The sequence below is a fragment of the Protopterus annectens genome, chromosome 11.part0 (genome assembly GCF_019279795.1).
Source record: "Protopterus annectens isolate FY-2018-M chromosome 11.part0, PAN1.0, whole genome shotgun sequence".
NCBI classification, from domain to species: domain Eukaryota; kingdom Metazoa; phylum Chordata; order Ceratodontiformes; family Protopteridae; genus Protopterus; species Protopterus annectens.
The window spans coordinates 513,701,531-513,725,476 of record NC_056745.1 but is presented as its reverse complement, the minus strand read 5'-3'; the positions used below and the strand labels follow the sequence as shown (position 1 = coordinate 513,725,476).

At 39.7% G+C, this 23,946-nt stretch overlaps 1 protein-coding gene across 1 annotated transcript in view; it reads right to left on the bottom strand.

The window, feature by feature from the left end:
* Positions 1-23,946, bottom strand: part of CPM (carboxypeptidase M) — a 767,990-nt gene that overhangs the window by 359,497 nt on the left and 384,547 nt on the right. The window contains exon 4 of the mRNA XM_044087221.1: positions 18,826-18,993. Coding sequence (XP_043943156.1) covers positions 18,826-18,993 — 168 coding nt within the window. The remainder of the gene's footprint in view (positions 1-18,825; positions 18,994-23,946) is intronic.

Genomic DNA, 23,946 nt, shown 5'->3' with positions numbered 1-23,946 from the left:
AATGTAAAGTGAAGGATCCGATGAGAATGCAAGAAATGTGGAAAATGCATAAATATAGTTGTAAGTACAGGAAACTCTTGGAACAACCTCATGTTGATCAGGATCGAACACAGGAATGGTTAAGGAGAGGTGAATTTAAACCAAAAGACGAAAGGTTAATATTGGCGTCCCAAGATAGTGGACTACATACAAGATGGTTTACAAAGTCTATTGAACATGTAGGAGAAACAGACAAATCTAGACTTTGTAAAACAGAATTAGAAACAGTCACGTCACACATCTTGTTGCTGGCTGGGATATACTAATGGCAGGAGGACTACACTGAATGGCATAATAATGCAGCAAGATTGTTGGAATGAGGACTGTGCAATTATAATAATACTGAAGTAGATGAAAAAGAATGGAAACATAGGCCAAAAGCATCATAGAAAATTATGGTTTATATCACATGGGATCATCCATTACCGACAGTTCAAAAAATAGATGGGAGAAAGCCAGATATAGTAGTCTACAAAAAGAAGAAAAAAGTAGCATTGATCATTGAAATTACTGCACCCAGTGACTACAGTGTCTTATGTACAGATAGACACAGTCATAAAACATCAGTATTTGCAGGCAGAAATGAGAGCAATGTGGAAGGAGGATACCCGGACAGTTCCAATAGGAGCAACGGGTCTTATAAAAAAAGAATTTACAATTGTATTTAAATATGTTACCGATACATGTAACTCCGTATGAATTGCAGGAGGAGTCATTACTGGGCACAGTGCGGGTGCTGTGAAGAGCACTTCTAACATCAAAGATTGAAACAATACTTTGTGAACTTTAATCATACTTTGACTTAGGAATGGGATCCATTCCCGTCATGGTATTAGAAACCCAAAAGATTTGGAGAAATTAAAAAAAAAAGTAATAAGATTAAATTGTTGCAACATTTGTGTAAGTAATATTGAAAAATAATATTTATTTTGATGGAGAATACTATCAGCAGAAAATAGGGGTGACTGTGGAAGTGGTATGCGCTCCAGTTTATGTTAACTTGGTGATGGCCGAGTGGGAAAAACGATTTGTTTTTAACTCAGAATTTGTGGGGTCCTGGAAGTTGTATACTTGTTTTGTGGATGATATTTGTATTTCTGGATGGACACCTTAGAGAGATTATCTGAGTTTTTAGCTTTTATAAACAGCTGCTCTTCTTTTTTGCAATTAAATTTCAGACACAAATGTATGTTACTTGGATACACTGTTAACTAAGGATGTGATAAATATCAGATTTCCTTCATGTATTTACTGGAAACACACTTATTGAAACTCTTTATGGCACTATGAAAGCTGTCACCCCATCCATCATAAAAAATCATTGATAAAGGGCCAACTGGTTTCAGAGGACATTGCCTTTTTTAATGAAATGGACATATTAAGACATATGTTGGAAAGGCTTGATTTCCCAGATGCCTTATTCAAGTATGTCTACAGAGAGATCACAAACAAGAGGAACAGTGGCTTTTATAAGCCATCCTTATGTAATTCTATTCTTGGTACAGACTCCCAAATTTATAGTTGCATAGGGTCTGCTAATGAGTACATGTGATCAATGGTTATGACTTTCTCTATACATAGTGAGGGTATTTAAGGATATTTTTAGAAACTGGAATTTATTTAAGGTAAGTAATCTGACCTATTTATTAGGTTAGGAACCAAAAGTTGTTTTTAAGAAGGGTATAAATTTTAATAAATTGATGGAAACCCCAAATTTGGTAATGACTTAAGGGACACTAAAATAAAGGTACTTTTAAGTGTGGTAAATGCAAACAATGTTATAATATTAAAGAAGGAAATTAAATTAAGATTAATGAAAAATTGATTAGCTATGGTGAAGATTTTTATTTAACTCTGATACAAAAGGAGTTATATATGTTGCTTCCTGCAATCACTGTATACTGGAAAAACAGAATGTAATTTAACGGATAGAATATATGGGCACTTATACAACATTAAACCTAAAATTTCTAAGAATGCTCTGCATAGGCATATTTTGCAATGCCCTAACCATGGGTATTTTCATGTTTTGGAAAAAGTTGTTGGCAATCCTATATGGGGGCCACGGAGTGAGAATGTAGAACTCAGTGAATTAAAATGGCTGAGAACTAATACTGAGTCCTCCCCGGGGATTGAATGAATACTCTTCTATTTTAAATGCTCCTAAATTAACAGCAATGATATCTTAATATTATAATAGGATTACAACAAGTCTCTTTCAAAAATTTATACAGTTTACATATCAAAATACAAGTCTTTTTAGGAGTAATTTAAGGTTTAATATAATATGCACATTTAGATAGTGACTGATACAATTTGCATGTATCTATACTCTTTTCTGATACGTTTAGAGTTCAGGTTTATCATTTAGACTGATTTGTTTATATTAACATATTACTTTACTTACACAGGTTCATAGATTCATATGTGTATACTAGGCTAACGACCACTAGGGCCCTTATAAGCCTAGCCATGCAACCCAAATGTGACCCAGAAATTTGATTTATATAGGGGGGGGGGTGATACACTACTTCATAGGTTGGTACTAGGCTATCGGCCCTAGGGCCTATACATGCCTAGCCATAACAATTCCCTGGCTATTTCTTTCCACACTATTTACTTCCCTGGACCCCTGTCTAGCAGGGTGACTGACGTGATCCCCAGGGTGAATTTCCTTTCTCCCATCCAATCGTCAATGTTCCTTTTGAAGAGGGCTGAAGAGGTGCTTTGCTTGACTATGGGCAGTCTATTCCAGAGTCTGGGGAGTCTCTGGGTCAGGAACCTATCCCTTCAGCATGTTTTGTTTATTGTAATGACAAGGTTTAGATCCCTGGAGTGTGTGGCTCTGAGGGATTGGGATTTCTTTAAGTATAGCATGTCCAACAGCTCTGGGTTTGACATGGCACTGTATGTTAAGCAGAGATCTCCTCTGAGTAGACAATATGTGACAGAGTATAGCTGGAGTTTTTTTAAGGCAGTCAGTGTAGGGCATTTGCTTTAAGCCTGTGATTCTTTTTGTGAGGTATTTCTGCGGCCTTTTCAGTTGTTGCAGATGTCTTGAGAGGTACATACCAAATGGGGCGTTGTATTCTATAATGGGTCTAATGACGGATGAGTACAGTGGTACAATGACATTGTTTTTTCTGGATGAAAAGCCCTTAGTGATGAGGTATGCCACATAGAAGGATTTCCTATCTATTGTGGCAATGTGGTTATCGAAGATGAGACCACTGTCCACCACTGTCCCTAAGTCTCTTATCACACTTTCGGTGTTTAGTGTACTGTCACCTATGTGATAATTCACAGGTACATGTTTTTTTCCCATAGGGGATAACTATACATTTCTTGGCATTGAGCTTGAGCCCATGGTTCTGGCACCAAGCATCTGTTTCTGCAAGGCCCTTTTGTAGAGTATCCACATCATTTTAGGATTCAATAATGGCTCCCAGTTTGCAGTCATCTGTGAACTTTGTTAGCCAGAGTCCCTTAGTGTTGGCCTGTACTTCAGAGAAGTAGATGCCAAACAAGAGCGGTCCCAGGACTGAACCCTGAGGTACTCCACTTGTCACTTGTCTGGAGTTGGATTTGGAGTCGCTACTTTTACAGTGCGAGTTCTGTCAGTAAGCTAGTTGGCAACCCATTGAATGACGTAGGGATTAATGCCCAGCTTAGTAAGTCTATCTATGATTCCAGAGTGGGGGATGGTGTCAAGGGCCTTGGCAAGGTCCAGATAGGCTGTGTGGACTGCCTTACCCACTTTCACGGCTCTGGAGACTGATTCAAAGATGTCATTCAGGTTCAGAAGACAAGATCGACCCTTCACAAACCCAAACTGGGTGGGGTCCAATGTTTGAAGGTTGCCAATGTCTTTGTTTATAAGTTCCATGATAATACATTCCATAGCCTTGCAGATCTGGCTCGTCAGACTGATGGGGCAGCAGTTCCCGGGATCCAAGGTAGATCCCCCTTGTGGAATGGGATAACTGTAGATGTGCGCCACTCAGTGGGCATGAAGCCTGAGGTTCATTTTGTAGTTCATGTAATACACAGCCTAGGATGTCATCTGGTCCCATGGATGCTGTATGCTTACCTTTGGAGAGTGCGTTTTTTACCTATGTGGCCATTATTAATGGAATTTGGCAATCTTCTGTTATTGAGATGGGTCATTTAGGGGGTGAATGGTGGGAGAAGTTGGCACTGAATTGATCTGCCAGGATATTGGCAATATCCTTGGGATCAGTATATTTAATGCCATTCTGTTGTAGCTCAGAGCAGATCATGACTGATACAATTTGCATGTATCTATACTGTTTTCTGATACGTTTAGAGTTCAGTTTTATCATTTTGATTGATTTGTTTATATTAACATATTACTTTACTTACACAGGTTCATAGATTCATATGTGTATACTAGGCTAACCACCATGTTGCCAAATAAACAGTGTTCCAGAACCATGAGTTGCTACAAAACTATTTGCTCGCAAGTAAAAACTTGCACAGAAAACTGCTTCATCAGGTATACCATATAAAATGAGAAACCTCAATTTATAGCATTCATAATAAGGCAATTAAACAATTAAATAATCTTCTAATGAAATCAATTTAAAGAAATAACACAAAATATCTTCAAAATCATTTAAAACATTTAAAAAATCCTATTTAAAAGGAGGGTAAGATTATCTTATTTTATAATGTAAATCTCTTAACACTGGTTTTAAACTAAAGGGATCATTTAACCTTGGTGGATATTGTGCCTTAAATTGTAAAATCCATTTATTTTCTTGTATTTCAATAATATTATTTACACTACCTCCTCTATTCAACTCGGGAACTGTATACAAAATAAGAAATGTAAAAGTATATGCATGAGCTGTATCACAAATATGTTTATAGAGGGCATTAGTTTCTACTTTTCTCTTAGTCTCTTGACATACGGTTACAAATTCTGCTGTTTAACCTTTGATTTGTTTTTCCAGTATAAAATGCACTGCATTTGCAGCATCTAGTCATACATGCTTGCAGTGGAAAAACTATCAATGTGGATGCACAGATGATTTGTGTGTGTGTCTGTGTGTGTGTGTGTGTGTGTGTGTGTGTGTGTGTGAGTGTATACATACATACAACACACACATTCATTTATTTATAGAAACTGATTCTATTACATATACAAGTACCCTTCCTGTCAGAAATATGTCCCTTTTTCTTTGTCTGTTACTTATAGCTAAGATTATTTTTAATGTGGTGTCCCTCTTATAACCAAACCTTGGGCCCTCATTATATCTCTCTCAATTCAGGAACATGTGATAAAATTAAGCAGGGCTTTGTAATATTATTATTATTATTTTAATATTATTTGTGATGTGCATTGCACTATGGTTATATGTTAAAATATATCTGCAGCAGCTAGTCTTCTCATTATCGGATTCCTAATTCTGTTCGCTTTTCCTTGTATTTGCTGACATCAGAAAAACGTTTACAATCGGTTAGCCTCTTCTAAACCACTTATTTCTAATATTTTGTACACCCTTTTTATATCCTCTATTACAAACATCAGTCCCCATTGTTCTAACTGTATATTCATAATTTCACCTTGTTTATTTAATCTACTTACTGTAGACATCTGTTTAACAAATATTCTTAAACATAAATGTTGGGTGCCTGCTGTCCCTAGCTAGATCTGTGCTTCTTTTGACTTTTCCTAAAAAGCATTGTGTCAAGTCCACCTCTTACATTCTTTTTAATGTGATAGCCAAAAAATCTATTTGCCTGTACATTTTTCTTAAATTTAAGGAATGATGCAGAAGTATGAAATAAAATCATTCAACCTATGTAGAGGACCATCCCAAATAAGGAACAGGTCATCTACAAATCTTTTGTAAAATACTATATTATAAAATTACTTCATACTTTTGATGGTATTGGGTCAGTCTCCCAAGAGCTCATAACTATATTGGCATAGGTGTTTGCCATGGAGATTTACTAATTGCCTCTGTCCATCAGAGAGACACAAGCCAGAATGTGGTGAATTTCCGATTACCCATCCATTGGTCTAAGTTGCATTTAAACAGGTATAGGGATAGCGAAAAACTCTACTTCACATGGATGGGGAGACTGTGCCAGAGAATGGGAATTCACTGAGAAACATCGGTCTCACCAGCATATCCTATTCATGTCATAAGCAAAATTTAGGTCTTTTAATTAAGTACTTCTGATGTTGCTTGTTTTGTGGATGTGCAAAAGGTTCATCTAAACAGGGTCCAAGGATGCCTTGTATGCCATGCAAAGATTACCTAGCTGAAGTCTGTATGATACTGGGCAAAGAGACGGGGCTTTGAGGTAATTGGAGTACAACACTGTGCTTACTCCCTGTATTCTTTTTGTAAGGAACCTTGTGGACATTCCAATTGTTATACGTGTCTGGTCAGGTACATATCAAAGGGGGGCATTATACTCTCTGATGGGTCTGATGACCTCTTTAGATCTAGATGCCATGTTCTGGTTTATAAGTTGAGCAGCATAGATGGATTTTATTACCAACTTGTACATATGTTTAGCAAAGGTTAGGATACTATCTACATGAGTTCCCAGATCCCTGACTAGTGAATCAGCCTTTAGGGGTGTTTTACTGATGACGTAGTTATCCTGGGTGACTGACTTTCCAAAAGGTACAATAATGCATTTCTTAATATTGAGTTTTAAACCATGGCTTTGGCACCAAGTGCTTGTCTGTGTTGCACCTTCTTGAAGGGTGTTACCTTGGGTGTTTCAATGACTGCTCCCAGTTTGCAACCATCTGCAAACTTGGTTAGCCAGAGACCTTTGCATTGGCTTTGACATCTGAAAAGTAGATGCCAAAGAGGAATGGGGCCTACCAGAAAGCCTTGGTGGACTCCACTGGTGACCAGTCTCTTTGTGGAGGTGGCCTCACGACTTATAACCCCCTGGATCTTATCAGTGAGCAAGCTTGCTATCCACTGTGCTATAAAAGATTTTTATTTATTTATTTATTTCATTTGTTAACTGGGAAATAGTCTGACTGGGCAAGTGGCCCATTTTTAGTGGAGGCCTGGGGAAAACAGTACTTTATTTACATTTAATATTCGAGACAAGCACAAATATTAAAACAGAGCACTTAGTTGTGAACAAGCACATGTTTGTGTAAAGGTTTAAACTACAAAACAGTGTTACAAAATATAAATTATACAGATTAATGTTAAGTTGAGAACTTTCTAGGATTGGAGTCGCTTGAGCTTACAGTGTATAACAGTAATTAGTGAATACATGTACTCCATGAGAATGAGGTCTCAAGTAATGGGGCTTGAAATTGCAGTTTCCAGCATAGCACAATGATCAATACACTATACTTCAAGCTACACCTAGTTCTGTAAGATTGTTGACGATGCCCAAGTGGGATACTGTATAAAATGCTTTAGCTAGATCTATATAGGCAGTATGTACCACTTTTCCCTCATCCATTCCACCAGATTCAATAAGCAAGACTTTCCTTTGATAAAGCCAAACTGGGTTGGATCTAGTGCCAGGAGGTCTACTTCTTTGCTGATAATTTCTATAATAATTCTTTCCATGAATTTCTAAACAAGACTATTCAGACTAATAGATCTGTAGTTTCCAGGATCTGTTGAAGGTCCTCCCTTATAAAGGAGGATGACTGACAAATTCTCCATTCCTGTGGAACAAAGCACGTTTTAAGACCATAGTTAAATAATGACTCCAGGGATCCTGACAAGTCATATTACAGACTGTTAGGAGGCATACCTGGATGTTTTTGCGGCCCACTGAGGCCCTGTTTTTGGCTTTAGTGAGCATAGCCAGTACATGCTCCATAGTTATAGTTGGAGGGATTATTACTGGAAGGTATCTTTAGGGGGATGGTTGCAGGATGGTTGGGGGTGATTTGGAACTCAGTTTGTCCACAAACAGGTTTATATATCATCAGGCTCGGTTAATGGGGCACCATTAACCACCAGTTCATTGATGTATGCTGCCCTTGAGGTTTCTGACACAACTAAAGAAGGCCTTATGATTATCTTTCACCTGGGAGGCCATCTTAACCTCAAAGTTTGCTTTGCTTCCCCCAATTAGCACTCTCAGTTGCATACTTAGTTTGCTGGGAGAGTTTTTATCTTTATGGGAATTTTCCATCCTGATTTTTGCCATAATTTTTTCCTTTTGTTGTACATCCTTTTAAACTTGGGATGCAACCAGAGTGGCTGGTTTCTAGGGCTAGTCTTTGGCTTACCTGCAACCACTGACGTAGTTGTACAGAGTTTCTGAGAGCAATTCGGCATTGGTGCTGTGTTCTTGGGGTTTGGAGGGGCATTGAATTTTGACAAGCCATCATTTAATAAAAGGTAATTTGCCTTGGAATAGTTCTTAACTATTACTGGTTTTAATGGGATTACAGAGTTGATTTTAATTTTTTAAGAGATAGCTTTATGTTCAGACCTTACCAGAGAGGACAGAACATTGTGGTGGTGGGGGGGGGGGGGGTACAGCATTCTGCCATATTTGTGAGCACAAAGTACAGTATGTTGGTGCCTTTAATGGGTGTATTCGATACTTGGTTAAGGGTCTTTCAGAATCTCTGTGCCTTTAGATGTGAGGTTGTGTAGAATTCCCAATTTATAGAGGGGTAATTAAATTCTCCCATGAGTAGGGTGTTAGGTTGAATGGTAAGAATCTCCAATAGGTCCAAGTATGTGCTGTGAGCTTCCTGGGACATGGAGGATGACCTATAGCTGGCTAAGATACGGTATGGAATTTTGTCTGTGGTGATCTACATGTGGAGGAACTCCAGCATGTCATCAGATCTGACCACCCTACAGGTATGTTCGTTTCTGATGTATATTGAGACACCTCCATCTTTATCCCTTATTTGTGCTGCTACTGGTCTAAAAATGTGGAAAGCAATGAAACCTTGCACTGCCAGGGTACTTTGCCGCTTTATACCATGTCTCGGTAACTGCACAGATGTCTATTTTCTCGAGTGTGAGGAGGCCTAGGAGGAAGTGTAGCTTTTTTCTATAGGCTCCTGGCATTGAACAGTAACACCTTGAGGCTCAGTTGAGTTTATTTTGCTATGCAGGTAGGTTGTCAATTTGGCATTGCCTAAAAAGGCAATATGGGGATGAACACAATTAACTGGTATTTGAAAGCATAGTAGGGGAAGGTGCAGACCACCTTGGCAAAGCAAAAGTGGTCTATTAACCATGTCTTCCCCAAGCTGACAAATACTGTAGCTCCTTAGACTGACACCTGAAAGACAACCAGTAGCTGTTGAAATTAATAATTTTTTGCTCATATTGTGGCATCATCCTCTGTGATGGTAATTAGCTGCTCAGTGCTAGGCTCATACCAATCTGAGACACAGTCGAAAAGCTCCATAAAAGTCTATTCATACAGTCCAGTGAGGTACATTTCAGTCATTTACACCTACATGGACTATACTGAAATCATACTAGTACCGGTTTTGTAATTACGTGTGTGTGTGTGTGTGTGTGTGTGTGTGTGTGTGTGTGTGTGTGTGTGTGTGTGTGTGTGTGTGTATCAACAGATCCTGACTCCGGATAAGCAATGAACAGTTATCTTCTCCTTTTTCAGCACTGTAAGAGGAGCATCAGTACATCTTACAAAGGAGTTCCCTAAACAAGAGTCCTGGGAAGTGTGCTTGCTTGCCTTAGGGGCTTAGTGTTTGGGACTCCACTGTGAGTGACAGTATGTCTGGTGTTAGATGTTGTTTTTCTGAGGTTCTTTGGGGAAAGGTGACCTTTGTTGTTTAGAAAGACAGCTTTTAGGAGCCTCAGCATACTTCAGTCTGTTTGTGTATTGTGTGCTATGTGAGGTGGGTGTTGTGTGGATAGTTTTGACAACCTAATGTGTGCTTGTATGTGACAGTTTAACCTCCAGTGTCATTTGTAAGTACACCGCTAGTATGCTGTGTCTGCTTCTTTAAGGATTAAGTGGCTGTCAGTGTGCGTGAGACAATTGCTACATTGTCTCAAGATGCCGATATACACCAAGATGCCTACAGAGAAGCTAGGAAATTGCATACACATACTGTCCATTCCTTTGACTGTTGAGCTACAAGGGGGTGGTATATTGTGGTTAGAAATATATTAAGGGTGCTTTGTTAGTGCAGACTACTAAGAGGGTATTATAGGGTCAGATTATGCTAAACAGCACTAAATTCTACTAACTTTACTGTTTATACACAATACTGAATTATACTAAATCTGTAGGTATTGCCACTCAATGTCCAACTAGCAGCTCTAACTTTGTCAGCATGCAAGGTATTTACAATATATTGCTGCTTTACATTATAAAGTTTTATGGACCATTCTACAGGAAAATGTGCATGTTAGGCGTTTGCTGCTATACAGGGCACTGCTAACCCATGAAATGTGCAATATTTATAGCAGCACCGGAAAAACAGAAAACAAACTAATGAGCCCTTTGGCCAAGAAAATAACTACACTATGAGTTCTTTTGCGTACTTTCCAACTGAGACAGACCAGGCAAATACCTCTTGTCATAGGACCCACAGGTACAATGCTAACACACAAAGTAACTAAACAGCTAGCTGGAAATCCCTTGCTGAATATGATTTCAAGACAGTCTTATGGAAGTAAAATGAAAGAAAGAGCAATGTTTTTTATACAAAAAAATACACTGAAATGTACACATAAAAGCAGGAAATGGTAGCAATCACACAAAATTGTGAATTAGCAATCAAAACAACTTAACTTTGCCTGGATGGCACTGGATACAAGTAAATCACTTCTGGAACACAGGCTAGGACTGTAGTAAAGGAGATTTACTCAAAAATACTGGTTTGCAGGGTTGGCATTCAGTATCATGGGATTTACAGAAAACAATGGGTGGGAAGAGTACATAAATAGCATATACAAGAGACAAAAGCAATGAAAGGAGAGGGAAGGAGTTTGGAATCAGACTATCATAAGGGGCTGAAGCCAGAGACACAGCCTTATAAAACCACCACAGCAAAAGGGTAAACAGTTTGGAAAAAAATTTTCAAACAACAAGCAGGTTAGCTAAACAAGCATCCAATCAAATAAACCAGTACTGGAGTTCTTTCAGAAGCTTCAGCTTAATGTCTTAATGGGGGATGGGTTAGATGTAGAATGCAATTTTAAGAGGTACATGATAAGCATAATATAAAAACACTGGTGCACAAACTGAAACATAGACAATTCTCTAACTGTTGAACTTCTACTACTGTTTAAGGCACCAGCCTACGCAGACATTTACCAGTAATGCTGTTTATGGAAAATGCAGTAATAAATGACTAAAGTTTAAATCTGGTAGCCATTTACAGTCCTGCCACAACTGTGCATCAAACTACAATACTATGACCCAAGCAGGGTTTAAAAGACAAATGGATAACTTTTACAAGAAATTATAATTGTGGAAATAGAAGTGCAGAACAATCTAGAAACAATCTTCCTCAACTACAAATTAAAATACAAGACTAAGGTCCCAGAACAAACTAAAAAATGCAAAAAAGTAGAAAAGAACAAAAAAATACCACCACGTGGATCATTATATGTGCAACTTAAATATTTAAGCAGAAATGAAATAATCTTTCTTTTTTGATGAAAAGCTAGTTACTCAGAGTTCCATACCTCTCCAAGTCTTGCATAAAAGACCCTGGGTGGGCGTAGCGCTGTGCTGGAAATAGGCTAGCTAGAGAGGCATCCAATCAAGACAATACAGGAGTTCTTTCAGAAACTTTGGCTTAATGTGTTAGTGGGGGATAGGGCAGAAACAGAAGGCAACTTTATGTAAACAAAGTTTTTTCCACTCAGCAAGTAGTACTTTTTTCTTTAATTTCAAAATTACCTATTTGTTGGATAATATCAAAAGCTTTATAAACTAAGTTACAAATAATAATTATATTTTTGAATATGAAATGGACATATTGTATTCCACATATAACAATATAAAGCCCTGACCAACCCCTCCATGTATCTCTAGAAATATCCCAATTATGTCCCACATGCTACATTTTCATTTGTAACATATTTCAACCAGTTCGTTTTCTATTTGAATAAGGGTCTACTACAGTACCTTTCATCTTACAGTTTTCATTCAAGAATAGGCTTTACTGCAATTCTTTCATAAACAATGCTGGCATTTGAGAATAGCCTTTCCTGAGATTCTTTCTTAAACAACCATCCAGTTCACATCCTACATGTACACCTCATTTATCACTTCTTTCATAGTTAATATTAGTTCCACAGATTTCTTATTTCATGCTACCAGAACACACACACACACACTTTACATACCTCATTCATAAAGCTTTTCCTCTCTCTCTCTCACTTCCTTCACTTTCATCTTAAAGCTTCACCCAGAATTTTATCACCTATCCCTTACTATCAACTGCTTTCCATTTTGAAACATCCCAGTCTTCCAGTCATTTAATTCCATGAAAGATAAAAAACACCATTGTATTCACACTGCCGAATAACCCTCAAACCAGCCTTCTTTCACTGAATTTTATATTACATCCCAATTCACTGGATTTAATATCAAATCCCATAATGCCATGAAAAAATACAACAGCCTGACTTCTAAATGTGATGGGCATAACACTTGCCACATACAAAAATGGGAACTAAAATCTTTTAATTAAAAAACTTTTCACCTTGTATGATGTCTACCCCCACTGTTGAATCACAATTTCAGCCCATTTTTTTATCTTCATTCCCCAGTTATATTTTGTAAACCTTCCAGAACTAAACCCCACCCCTAAATTCTCTTAGAATTAAGCTTAAATTCAATACCTTCGCTCACTCAAGCTTTTGTCCTTACTTCCACAATTAAGATTTCATACTTCTCTTTATTTATCCCAATCTCTCCCGTTCTTTCCCATTTGTCATACACTGTCATTAGTCTCACCAAATCATCTTGACTTTTAACCAATAAACACAAGCCACCTGCATTATCCACAACTTTTGGTAATTGTGTTCTATCCACATATGCCACATATCAAAGCAGATTCAAGGACATCCTTGATGAATACACCTATTTACATGCAAGAATCTTACCAAGCATCCATTAATTAACACTCTTCCCTTTTTCTTACTGCACAAACCCTCTTCCAAACAGTTTTTACACTCCTAATTTATCTACGTTCCATAAAATCTCATGCTCAACATTATTAAAAGCCTTTTATTGATCTAATATAACAGCATGCATGTCCTATAATATTCACATAGTATCAAAGATTTATACACGCACACATGCGCGCAAGCACACACCGTCAGTAATATCAGTTGGGCATGAGTATAATGCAATTATTCTAAATTAAAACAAGGTACAAAAAGTCAAAAGTATTTGGTTATAGGAAAGAATTTATTGGTCTACCTAGCCTAAAAGGAGATTTTTTATTCAACTCTTTTACCAAATGAATCCCAGCAGACAGTCACATTTACTACTGCAGTAAAGTAAACACCTCATAAGTAAAAACATTTTTCCTCCTGTTTTGGGCTTGAAAGTTCACAAGTTCATTTGTATTATGATTTTTCTTTAAGGCATGCTTATGCTCCTCCATAGGTTCATAGGTGTGTACTAGGCTAATGGCCTCGGAGCCTTTACAAGCCTAGCCAATAGGATTACCCTGGTATAGTGTCACCCATCATTAGTTCCCAGTGCCTCTGTCGAGTACATCCACTGGAGTGATCCCCGGGGTGAATTTTCTATTTCCCATCCACTCATCAAGATTTCTGTTGGAGAGCCAGTGAGGTGCTCTGTTTGACGTGTATGGGAAGTCTATTCCATAGCATGGGCAGTCTCTGGCTTATGAACCTGTCCCTCTAGCATGTTCTGTTGATTGTGGTAATGAGGTGGAGGTCTCCGGAGTGTGTGGTGTGGAGGGATTGGGATTTCTTTAGATGTAGCATTTCTAACAGAGCTGGGTCAGACGTGGCTTTGTAAATCAAGCAGAGATCGTCCCTACGTAGGCGATATGAGACAGAGAATAGTTGGAGTTTGAGTGTGCCATATAGGACAACTAATTAAGGTCTAGGATAATCTTTGTGAGGTACATTTTCAGCCTCTCCAGTTGTTGCAGGTGTCTAGTGAGGTCCATGCCAAATGGGGCATTGTACTTGATAATTGGCCTAATGAGGGAAGAATACTGGAAGACAATGACCTCTTTCTTCCTGAATGCAAAACCCTTAAGTAATTAGATGTGCCACATAGGACTTTCTGACCACAATGGCAATGTGGTGGTCAAAAGAGAGGTTGCCTTCAACCTGTGTTCCCAGACCTCTTATAACGCCTTCTGTATTCAGTGGACTACCACCGAGGTGGTAATTCACGGGAACCGATTTTTTCTCAAAAGGGATGACGACACATTTTCTGGTATTGAGCTTAAGGCCATGGTTCTGACACTAGTCATTGGTCTCAGTGAGGCCTTTTTGCAGGATGTCAACATCACTTGTGGAGTTAGTAATAGCTCCCAACTTGCAATCGTCAGCGAAAATTGTCAGCCAGATTCCCTTCGTGTTGGCCTGAACTTCAGAGAAGTAGATACCAAACAGGACAGGACCCAAGACAGAACCCTGTGGGACTCCACTTGTGACTGGTTGGCAGTCTGACTTGGAGTCAGCTACTTTCACACTGCGGGTTCTATCTGTGAGCCAGTTTGCAGCCCACCTAGTAATATAAGGGTTGATGCCTAGTTTAGTGAGTTTTTCTATGATTCCTGAGAGAGGAATGGTGTCAAAGGCCTTGGCCAGATCCAGGTAGGCTGTATGAACCACCTTGCCTTCATCCATAGCTCTGGTGATTGACTCGAAGTCCACCAGGTTGAGCAGGCATGATCTACCCCTCACTAAATCAACCTGTGTGAGATCCAGAGTTTGGAGATTCACTATATCCTTGTTTATTAGGTCCATGATGATGCGTTCCATAGCTTTGCATATCAGACTCGTCAGGCTAATGGGCCGATAGTTCCCAAAGTCTGTAGTTGCTCTTCCTTTGTGGAGAGGGATGACTGTAGCAATGCGCCATTCAGCAGGGACAACATCTGAGGTGAGGCTGTGGTTGGAACAGGGCACACAGGTGTGGTGCCAGTTCACTCTGTAGTTCATGTAAAACACACACAGCCAGGGATATGATCAGGTCCCACAGAAACTGTATTCTTGGCCTTGGACAGTGTTGTTTTAACCTGTGCAGCAGTAATACTGGGTGCCTGGCAATCTACTGGTATTGTGATTGGTCCTTTGGGGGGGGGTAATGTTGGCACTGAATCTGTCGGCCACTATATTGGCAATATCTGTTGGCTCGGTATAGGAGGTACCATTGTGCAGTAGCTCAGAGCAAATCTGGGTATTGCCATGGAGATTCTTTACATAACTTTAGAAGGCCTTGTGGTTGTCTTTACTATCAGCTGCAATTCTGTTTTCATAGCTGGCTTTAGAGGATTTGATGAGGTATCTCAACTTTTTGTTGAGGCTGATAAGGGAGTTTTTCCAGTCTTGGAACTTCACCTTACTGTGCATCAGTTTCGTCCTTCTGTTGTAGTGGTTGCTTATGACAAGGGCCCACCAGACTGGCTTCCTTTTTTTGGAGAATGTCTTGGTTCTATTGGGTATGGCGAGATCCATGCATTTGTGTATGTGTTTGTACAGTGCACTGGTGTATGATTCGGTCATGCAACTATTCTCCATTTGTGTGGGTGCCGTGAAGTTAGCCACCTCTGTTTTTAGGAGCTCAAAGTTAGCTTTGGAGAAGTTTTTCATGGTAGTTACCTTTGCTGGTGAGGGGGGATGTGGATTTCCAAGATGACTAGTTTGTGGTCGGATCTAACCAGGGAGGAGTTGACTACTGGTGTACAGCAACAGTCGCCCATGTTAGTAATGACAAGGTCAAGGATGGTGCTACCTTTAGTGGGGTAGTTGAAGTCTCCCAGTATGAGTGTGCTAGGTTGGACCCTAATATTCTCCAGGGTTCTTAGGAACATGGAGTGCGAGTCTTGGGACATGGTTGGGGACCTACAACAGGCTACAACATGAATCGCCGTCTTACCCAATGTTAGCTACACCTGAAGTATTTCTGATGTTTTATGTTGGGTTACCAGTCTGGATGTTTGCACATCCTTTATGAATATGGAAACACCACTGCCTTTGGAGCTTTGGTCCAAGTTCTGGGGCCAAAAGGTGTGGAATGAGTTGTAGCCTGGTAGTGCAGGGATGCTTTCTGCTGCTATGAACCAGGTCTCTGTTACAGCACAAATGTCAATGTGCTCCATGTTAAGGAGTGCTTTGAGCGAGTGCATTTTGAGATTTAGACTTCTAACATTGAGCAGCATGACTCTCAGATTGCATTTGTTTGTAGCTGTTACTGTGGTAATTTGGCCTTTAAAATACAGCCTAAAAAAGGCACTATGGGGGTGGCAAGAGCCTTGGCCAGTATCCAGAAGCCCAGGGGTGAGAGATGCAGGCCATCTTTGGCAAAGCATCGAGGTCTGTCCATCATGTCATCCCAAGCAGACAAATACTGGATCCCCTTGGAATGACACCAGAAACTTAGCCAATTGTTGAAATCAATCATTTTCTGCTTGTACTGTGGTATCATTCTGGGTAATGGCAGGATGCTGCTCAGGGCTAGGGTCATACCGCCTGGGCTACATAATCCGAGAGCTCCTCCATGTCTCTTTTCATGTAGTCCAGGGAGGTACGTCTCAGGTCATTCACACCCATATGTACAATGGCAGAGTCATATTTGTACCTGTTGTTGAGGGACCTGAGTGCATGCGTTATGTGGTGGATCCTGGCACCTGACAGGCAGCTGACTGTTACTTTCTCCTTATTCAACCTAGTGAGTGGGACATCAGTGTGCCTCACTATTGAGTCTAGTATGTTGGGCATGCTGTTTTGCCTTAGGGGCTTTGGTTGAGTGGCACACTGTTTAGGAAAGTTATGTGTCTCATGATTAGTGTTGTGGTGGTCGAGTGCGTTTCTGTCTTGGAGGCCTCTGCTGTTTGGCTAGATTTTTAATGAGAGCCTCTGCGAAGGTGGGTGTGTGGTTTGTGTTTTTATGTGAAGGCTGTGCTGGTGTTGACCTTCTCCTCTTGACCAGCTATTCCAGTCTTGGCTGGAGAGGGCATGGCTTCCAATTTGGATACATAAGTGCATCTCTCGCAAGTCTGAGTGTTTGGAGGTAAGAGGAGAGGGTTGTCAGTGTACATGAGGCAGTTGCTACATTGCCTCAGGATGCCCAAGTTCACCAGGTTAATAGGAGAAAGCACAGGGAACTGACCTTTAGACATGCCTGGAGGGGTGGGCATTAATAATAAGTACTGGAGCTGTTTCATTGTAGAACGTTTAGTGCTGGTAGCACTTGTGTGCTACAATAATTGCTACAAGAAGTCTGATAAAGTGCTAGACTAAAACTAGTAAAAGTGCAGGAGAGGAGAGAACTAGCAGATCTAAGGCAAAAATTGAAGAGCAGACTTTTTGGCACCGCTTAGAAGCTTACAGTCTTGGATACAGCAAATCTGTATCTGGACTAGACTAGTTACAAGAAAGGTGGGAAACAAGCACAAACACAGGCTTTTAAACCAGAATTTAAATGTTGCTAATTTTGCAAACATGGGAATATGTGTCCATGTTACAAATAGATATATAACTCCAGAAGTATCACAACTAGCAAAACTACATCCCTAAAACTCTTTTATAGTTACTGGATTTATAAATCAGTCCTCTTAGTTAACAAAACTGCACATGGAGATCTTCATATATTTTTGAAATACATGAAACACCTGATTATGTTGGAATAAGACAAAAATCTTGATGAATCCAAGTTATGTAAAACCTAGCATTAGCAAGCTCAATATACTAAGGTTCTTGCATATGATCCTCACTGTCAGGTGAACTTCACATTGCAAAAAAGAAAGCCTTCATTGTGGAATAGTAACAGAACCCAACTAATAACTTTAAAAGCTTTTAAAACAACTCAGTCTGTCACACACATGACAAACACAAGAGAACAGCACTGGAAGTCAAATAATAGCTTTGAAGTTTGTTAAAATTCCTTGCACTGCCACACAAAAACAGAAGAGAAGCTCACTTGTAATTGAGCAACAGCCTTAAAAGCTGTCACACACCTTGCGATGACACATCATCTATGTTTTAAAGGGGTAGTATCACACAGCTGAATTAAACTGCCCATGTACTGAAAAACATCATGACCAGGTTTCCAATCATAACCAGTTTTTATTATGTATTTTTACAATGGATGTCAAATAATTCACCGCTATAACTTTAGCCTTGAGGTGAATTGTCTATTTTTCAAACCTTCAAGAGATTCATGTTCATGGTGGTATCCATTTTACATTCAGCATTAAAACATACAGCAGTTTGAAATCCTTAATTACATAAAACAGAATCAACCGGATTTTCAGCATTTATTACATCAAAATCCACACTGCCATACAAAAGCATTGAATCAACAAAAGATGCATGCTATTCAAAGAAAGTTCTTACATTACATGAAGTTGTAACTATATCTTGGTTGTTCAGCAGTACGCATACAACAGGTCTGTTATCCTTATTGTGTGTTCTGTGTTTTATACAGTTTGCCCCTGGCAGAAATCTGAACTCACTCTAGTTTTTGTCTTTACAAATTAAGTGATATGATATAGCATTCAGTACAGTTCAAAAGTTGTTTTTAGAATGAGGCCAACATTAACAGTAAAAAAAATATAAACTATGATATTCATACATTAATGTTTACCTTCCACTGGGTACCAGCTGTATCCGTTTATAATTCCATCCTTGAAAGGTAGAGAATTGCTACAAACATTACCTTTAGACATGGTGGCATGATTATAAGAGTATATTTTTGCAAGGTATTTGAACACATCATCATCAGGAGACATGCTGTATCGCATAAGTTTGCCATCTGTTGATTAAAAAAATAAGTGAATATTTTTCATGCTATGTGCATACTATTTCCTCTTGCTAATACTTACACATGTCTATCCCTTGGACTGATCCATTTGTCAACATTTGTCTGTCACAAATTAGACAAGGTAGCAGAAAACCTGAAAATAGCTAACCATTTAGCTAGATGAGAATTCTCTGAACTCTAGCTAGTTGAGTGGGATGGTTTGTACACTACTTTATTTGGTAAAACCACTCATCACATTCATCTAAGTGCTACTTTTTGGGCCCCCATTTGCCTGTTTCTGACCCCGAGTAAGTCATTTACCCAGACAGTGCTTCTTGATCACTCTCGTAAAGAAACTTGTGCCTAGTATGTTTACATGGTTAACAATGAATAAAAAATGTTTTTTCATGAAATACCCCTTCTCAAATACAGCAAATTCCATTAGTTATTCACAAGTGTTAAGTATTTCCAGAAAAGAACTGGTATTAAAATAATTAACACTCCATGTGAGCATTCACTGCAGTTATCTTAGAAAGCAAGTTCATGCCATTTGCTGGTGAATGCACAAAAAATGTACAGGTGTGATGGAAAACACCTTCTGTTCTAGTAGTAGATTATGACTACACCAGAACATTAGCAATTAATGAATTAAGTTAAGCAGGTGGTGCACTGTCTAAAACTTATTTTATATTTACAAAAAAGCCATTCGACCCATTTTATATCTTAGCATTTTTTTCCGACTCTTACAGAACATACTTTTCCTTTTTTGGGTGCCCTGACTTGACCCATTTCTCAGGTACACATTTTCTGCCCTGACACATTACCCATGACATTAGCTTATAACCAACAGCAAAATGACTAAGTGCAGAAACTACATTAGTTCAAATCAAAACTGTGAGTGGTGAATGTAAACAGACAGGTCTTTGGTTACAGTTCTAGTACTCAGTCCACCTACACCTTTTTCATAATGATTAGAATATCAGAATACTCTTGGCTGAAATCACCCCTTTTTAGGAGTCTATCTTGCTCCACATACTTGCTTCTTCTGTTCCTGTGTGATAACTAATCCCCCAGTTCCTTTAGGAACAAAAGCAATTCTATAAATATTCCAACACTCCTCTCTGGGCAGCACCATTGCATCCCAAGCCCACATTTATTTGCCCTTAAATGGACAATGACCAGCCCTGATGTATTTCTAGTGAGTAATACTGGGTTGTTTACAAACAGACCCATCACGGACTACAGTCCCTCCCAAGCCTACAGTTCCAGTCTAACTGCACGGCACACTGCCATCATGGGGCAAGTCCTGGATCAATCCCCCATTTGGTAGGTTCCTGCCCATCCAAACAAAGTTGCAGAGGCTGTGTGTCCTAGCAACTTGGTGAGTGGACTGGTTTGAAAGTGATTGCAGCCAACTCTGAACACTAACTCAACTGCTAAAAGTAGTTCCAAGTCTTCAGTAAAACACCATCACACAGAAACATTTCTGATCAGTAAAAAAAAAAATACTGTTAAGAGTATGTATTAAAAATCTATTGTTCCCAATTGTTACTCATGAATAATCTCTGAAAGACTTTCTCTACCATTCATCAAGCGTAATTTGGTCAGGTTCCAGCTTTATGATCTCATTTCCTCAAAGTTTCTTTTCCTTGATGCTTGTCTTGGTGCAACATAGGTAGTGTGGCATTATTTGTGTCAGACTGCTGTCTACTACATTGGGAATGTTCCTTTTCCCACACTTCTGCAATCCTAGAGTTAGTATATATAATTAAGGGGAGTGTAGGGATGCAGCTTGCTCCCTGCAAAAGTGTGACTTTTTTATGTGCAGCAGCACTTTAGATTAGTTGTGTAAAGACTTGCTTCTCCATCAAACTTCTCTCATTTAATCATAAGGCAAGGCTGTGAAAGATTGTGAATGAAAAACAAAGCTACACAAAAGGAAGCAAATAAATGCATTCTGCTTTATTTGGGTTGCCTGAATATGTAAGTTCCTCATTTCTCCTTCAATATGGTCCATGTGTATCAGTCCTAGCTCTTCATTTACTCTGTCTCATCACCACCATTCAAACTAACTACTAATTGTCTTCCACTTACTCCACATACTTGAAAAAGACATTATCATGGAAAATTGACCCATTTTCCTCATGAATCCTACCCCAATGAGCATCAGTTTATGTCATCTAACAAATGTATTTGCACTACAGTTAAAGAATTTCTTTCTGCCAACCCTGTTTGTACCTTTAGGCTATATATGTTAGGTGGACTACTCCCATCCAGTTCATCGCTTGAAAGAAGGGTAACTTCACCAAATTTTCTTCTGGAAGGTGTTCCTCTGCTACTCATGTCATTTCATCTTCACTTCTGTAATTTGTTTCTACATAGACAACATTCTAACCCTTCATTCAATGTGTCACCATTAGGCTGGGATGCAGTCATTATATCTCACTGCTCCAATCCTGTTAGTAAAACTGTGTTCATAAGGATCACCATACATTTAGTTTCAGACTATGATTTTTCTTCAGGGAGCAAAGTGTTTGCACATCAGTTATGTTCATAGGTTCATACTAGGCTATCTGCCCTAGGGCATTTACAAGCCTAGCCAAAGTGTGTTTGGCTTTCGCCACCCTTTGGAATGAGTTTACTGTACCCTTTTTAAGGTTAGTTTACTGTGCCTCTGTCTAGCAGTGACACAGAAGTGACCCCCGGGGTGAACCTACGATCTTTCCATTCACTCAAGATTCCTCTTGAAGAGAGTCAGTGAGGGGCTCTGCCTAACATGGACTGGGATTTTATTCCAGAGTGAAGGGAGCCTCTGGGTTATGAATCTGTCCCTCCAGCATGTCCTATTTATTTCTGTGCTGAGGTTCAATTCTCTCGATCGCGTAGCTCTAAGAGATTTGGATTTTCTGAGATGGAGCATGTCCATTAATTCCGGGTTGGACATGGCTTTGTACATCAGGCATAGAACGCATCTGAGTAGGCGGTATGCCACTGAGTAGAGCTGGAGTTTCTTTAGCCGAGCAGCATACGGCATCTGTTTGAGTCCCTTGATTCTCTTGGTGAGGTACTTTTGGGGTCTTTCTAGTTGCTGCAGGTGTCGGGTAAGGTACATCCCAAATGGGGCATTGTACTCAATTATGGGCCTGATGAGGGATGAGTACAGGGGCACAATGACCTCCTTTGATCTAGATGTGAATCCTTTCATGATAAGATGGGCTATATAGAAGGTCTTTCTAACCACTTTGGCAATGTGATTGTCAAAGGAGAGATTACTATCAACTTGGGTCCCTAGGTCCCTAATTACTTCTTCCATACTTAAAGGATTACCACCTATGTGGTAATTTGTGGGCACTTTGTTTTTCTCAAAGGGTATGACTATACACTTTTTGGCGTTTAGTTTAAGGCCATGGCTCTGGCACCAGTTATCCGTTTCTATGAGTCCCTTTTGGAGGATGCTTGTGTTAGCTGGAGAGTCAATTATGGTGCCCAGTTTGCAGTCATCTGCGAAGTTGGTCAGCCACAGTCCTCCCGTATTAGCCTGTACCTCAGAAAAATATACACCGAATAAGAAAGGTCCCAGGATTGAGCCCTGTGGGACGCCACTTGTGACTGGTTTAGAGTCTGACATGGCTCCAGCAATTCTGACCATGTGGGTTCTGTCCTTGAGCCAGTTTGCAACCCATCTTATGACATAGGGGTTTATATTTAAGCTGGAGAGCTTGTCTATGATGCCCGAGTGGGGTATTGTGTTGTAGGCGTTTGCGAGGTCCAGGTAGACTGTGTGAACTACCTTACCTCATCAATGGCCTTGGTGACTGTTTCAAAGAAGTCAACCAGGTTCAAGAGGCAGGATCTGCCCTTAAAGTCGAATTGGGTAGGATCCAGTGTCTGTAGGTCCCCAATGTCTTTGTTTATGAGTTCCATAATGATCCTTTCCATAGCTTTGCAGACCAGGCTAGTCAGGCTTATGGGATGGTAGTTTCCAGGGTCCGTAGAAGCACCTCCTTTGTGGAGTGGGACCACTGTTGCTGTACGCCATTCCTTGGGTACATATCCTGTAGTAAGGCTGAGATTGAACAGCAGCCTTATGTGTGGGTTCAGTTCTTCTTGGAGTTCATGTAGCACGCAGCCAGGAACACCGTCTGGTCCCATTGATGCTGTGTTTTTTGCTTTAGCGAGGGCGGCTCTCACCTGGGCATCTGAGATGTCAGGGAGGCAACACTCTGCTGGGATAGATATTTGTCCTTTTGGAGGGAGGGGGGGGGAGAAGTTTGCAATGAACCTGTCTGCCAGGATGTTGGCAATGTCTGTGGGTTCAGTGTATTTTTTGTCATTATGGACTAACTCTGAGCATATCTGGGAGTTGCCACCCAGGTTTCTAACATAACTAAAGAAGGCCTTATGATTATCTTTAGTGTCTTGTGCAGTTTTTCTCTCAAAGCTGGCCTTGGATGATTTTATGAGGGAATGTAGTTTTTTGCTAGTACTGATCAGAGATGCCTTCCCTTTTAGGGATTTTGCTCTATCATGTAGTAGCTTCCTCCTTCTGTTGTATAGCTTATTTATGGCTCTTGGTTTTATTTGGGATTGCATGATCCATGCATTCCTGAAGGTGTCCATAGAATGCATTTATTAAAGGATTCAGCAGATTGGGCTGTAGTTTCCACTGGCCCGGGGGCCTTGAAGGATTCCACTTCGGATTTAAGAAGTGTGAAGTCAGCTTTTGAGAAGTTCTTCACAGTGGTCTTCTGTGCTGGGGGTGGGGGCGGGATGTGAATTTCCAGTGAGATTAATTTATGGTCTGATCTTACCAAAGAGGGGTATACTTCTGGTATGGAACATTGTGTCCCCATGTTTGTGATGATCAGGTCTAGTATGTTTTCCCCTCTTGTGGGAGTGGTGACTAGTTGTTCCATAGCATTTGAGTTTATGAATTCTAGGAACCTTTGGGCTAGGGTGTTGGGG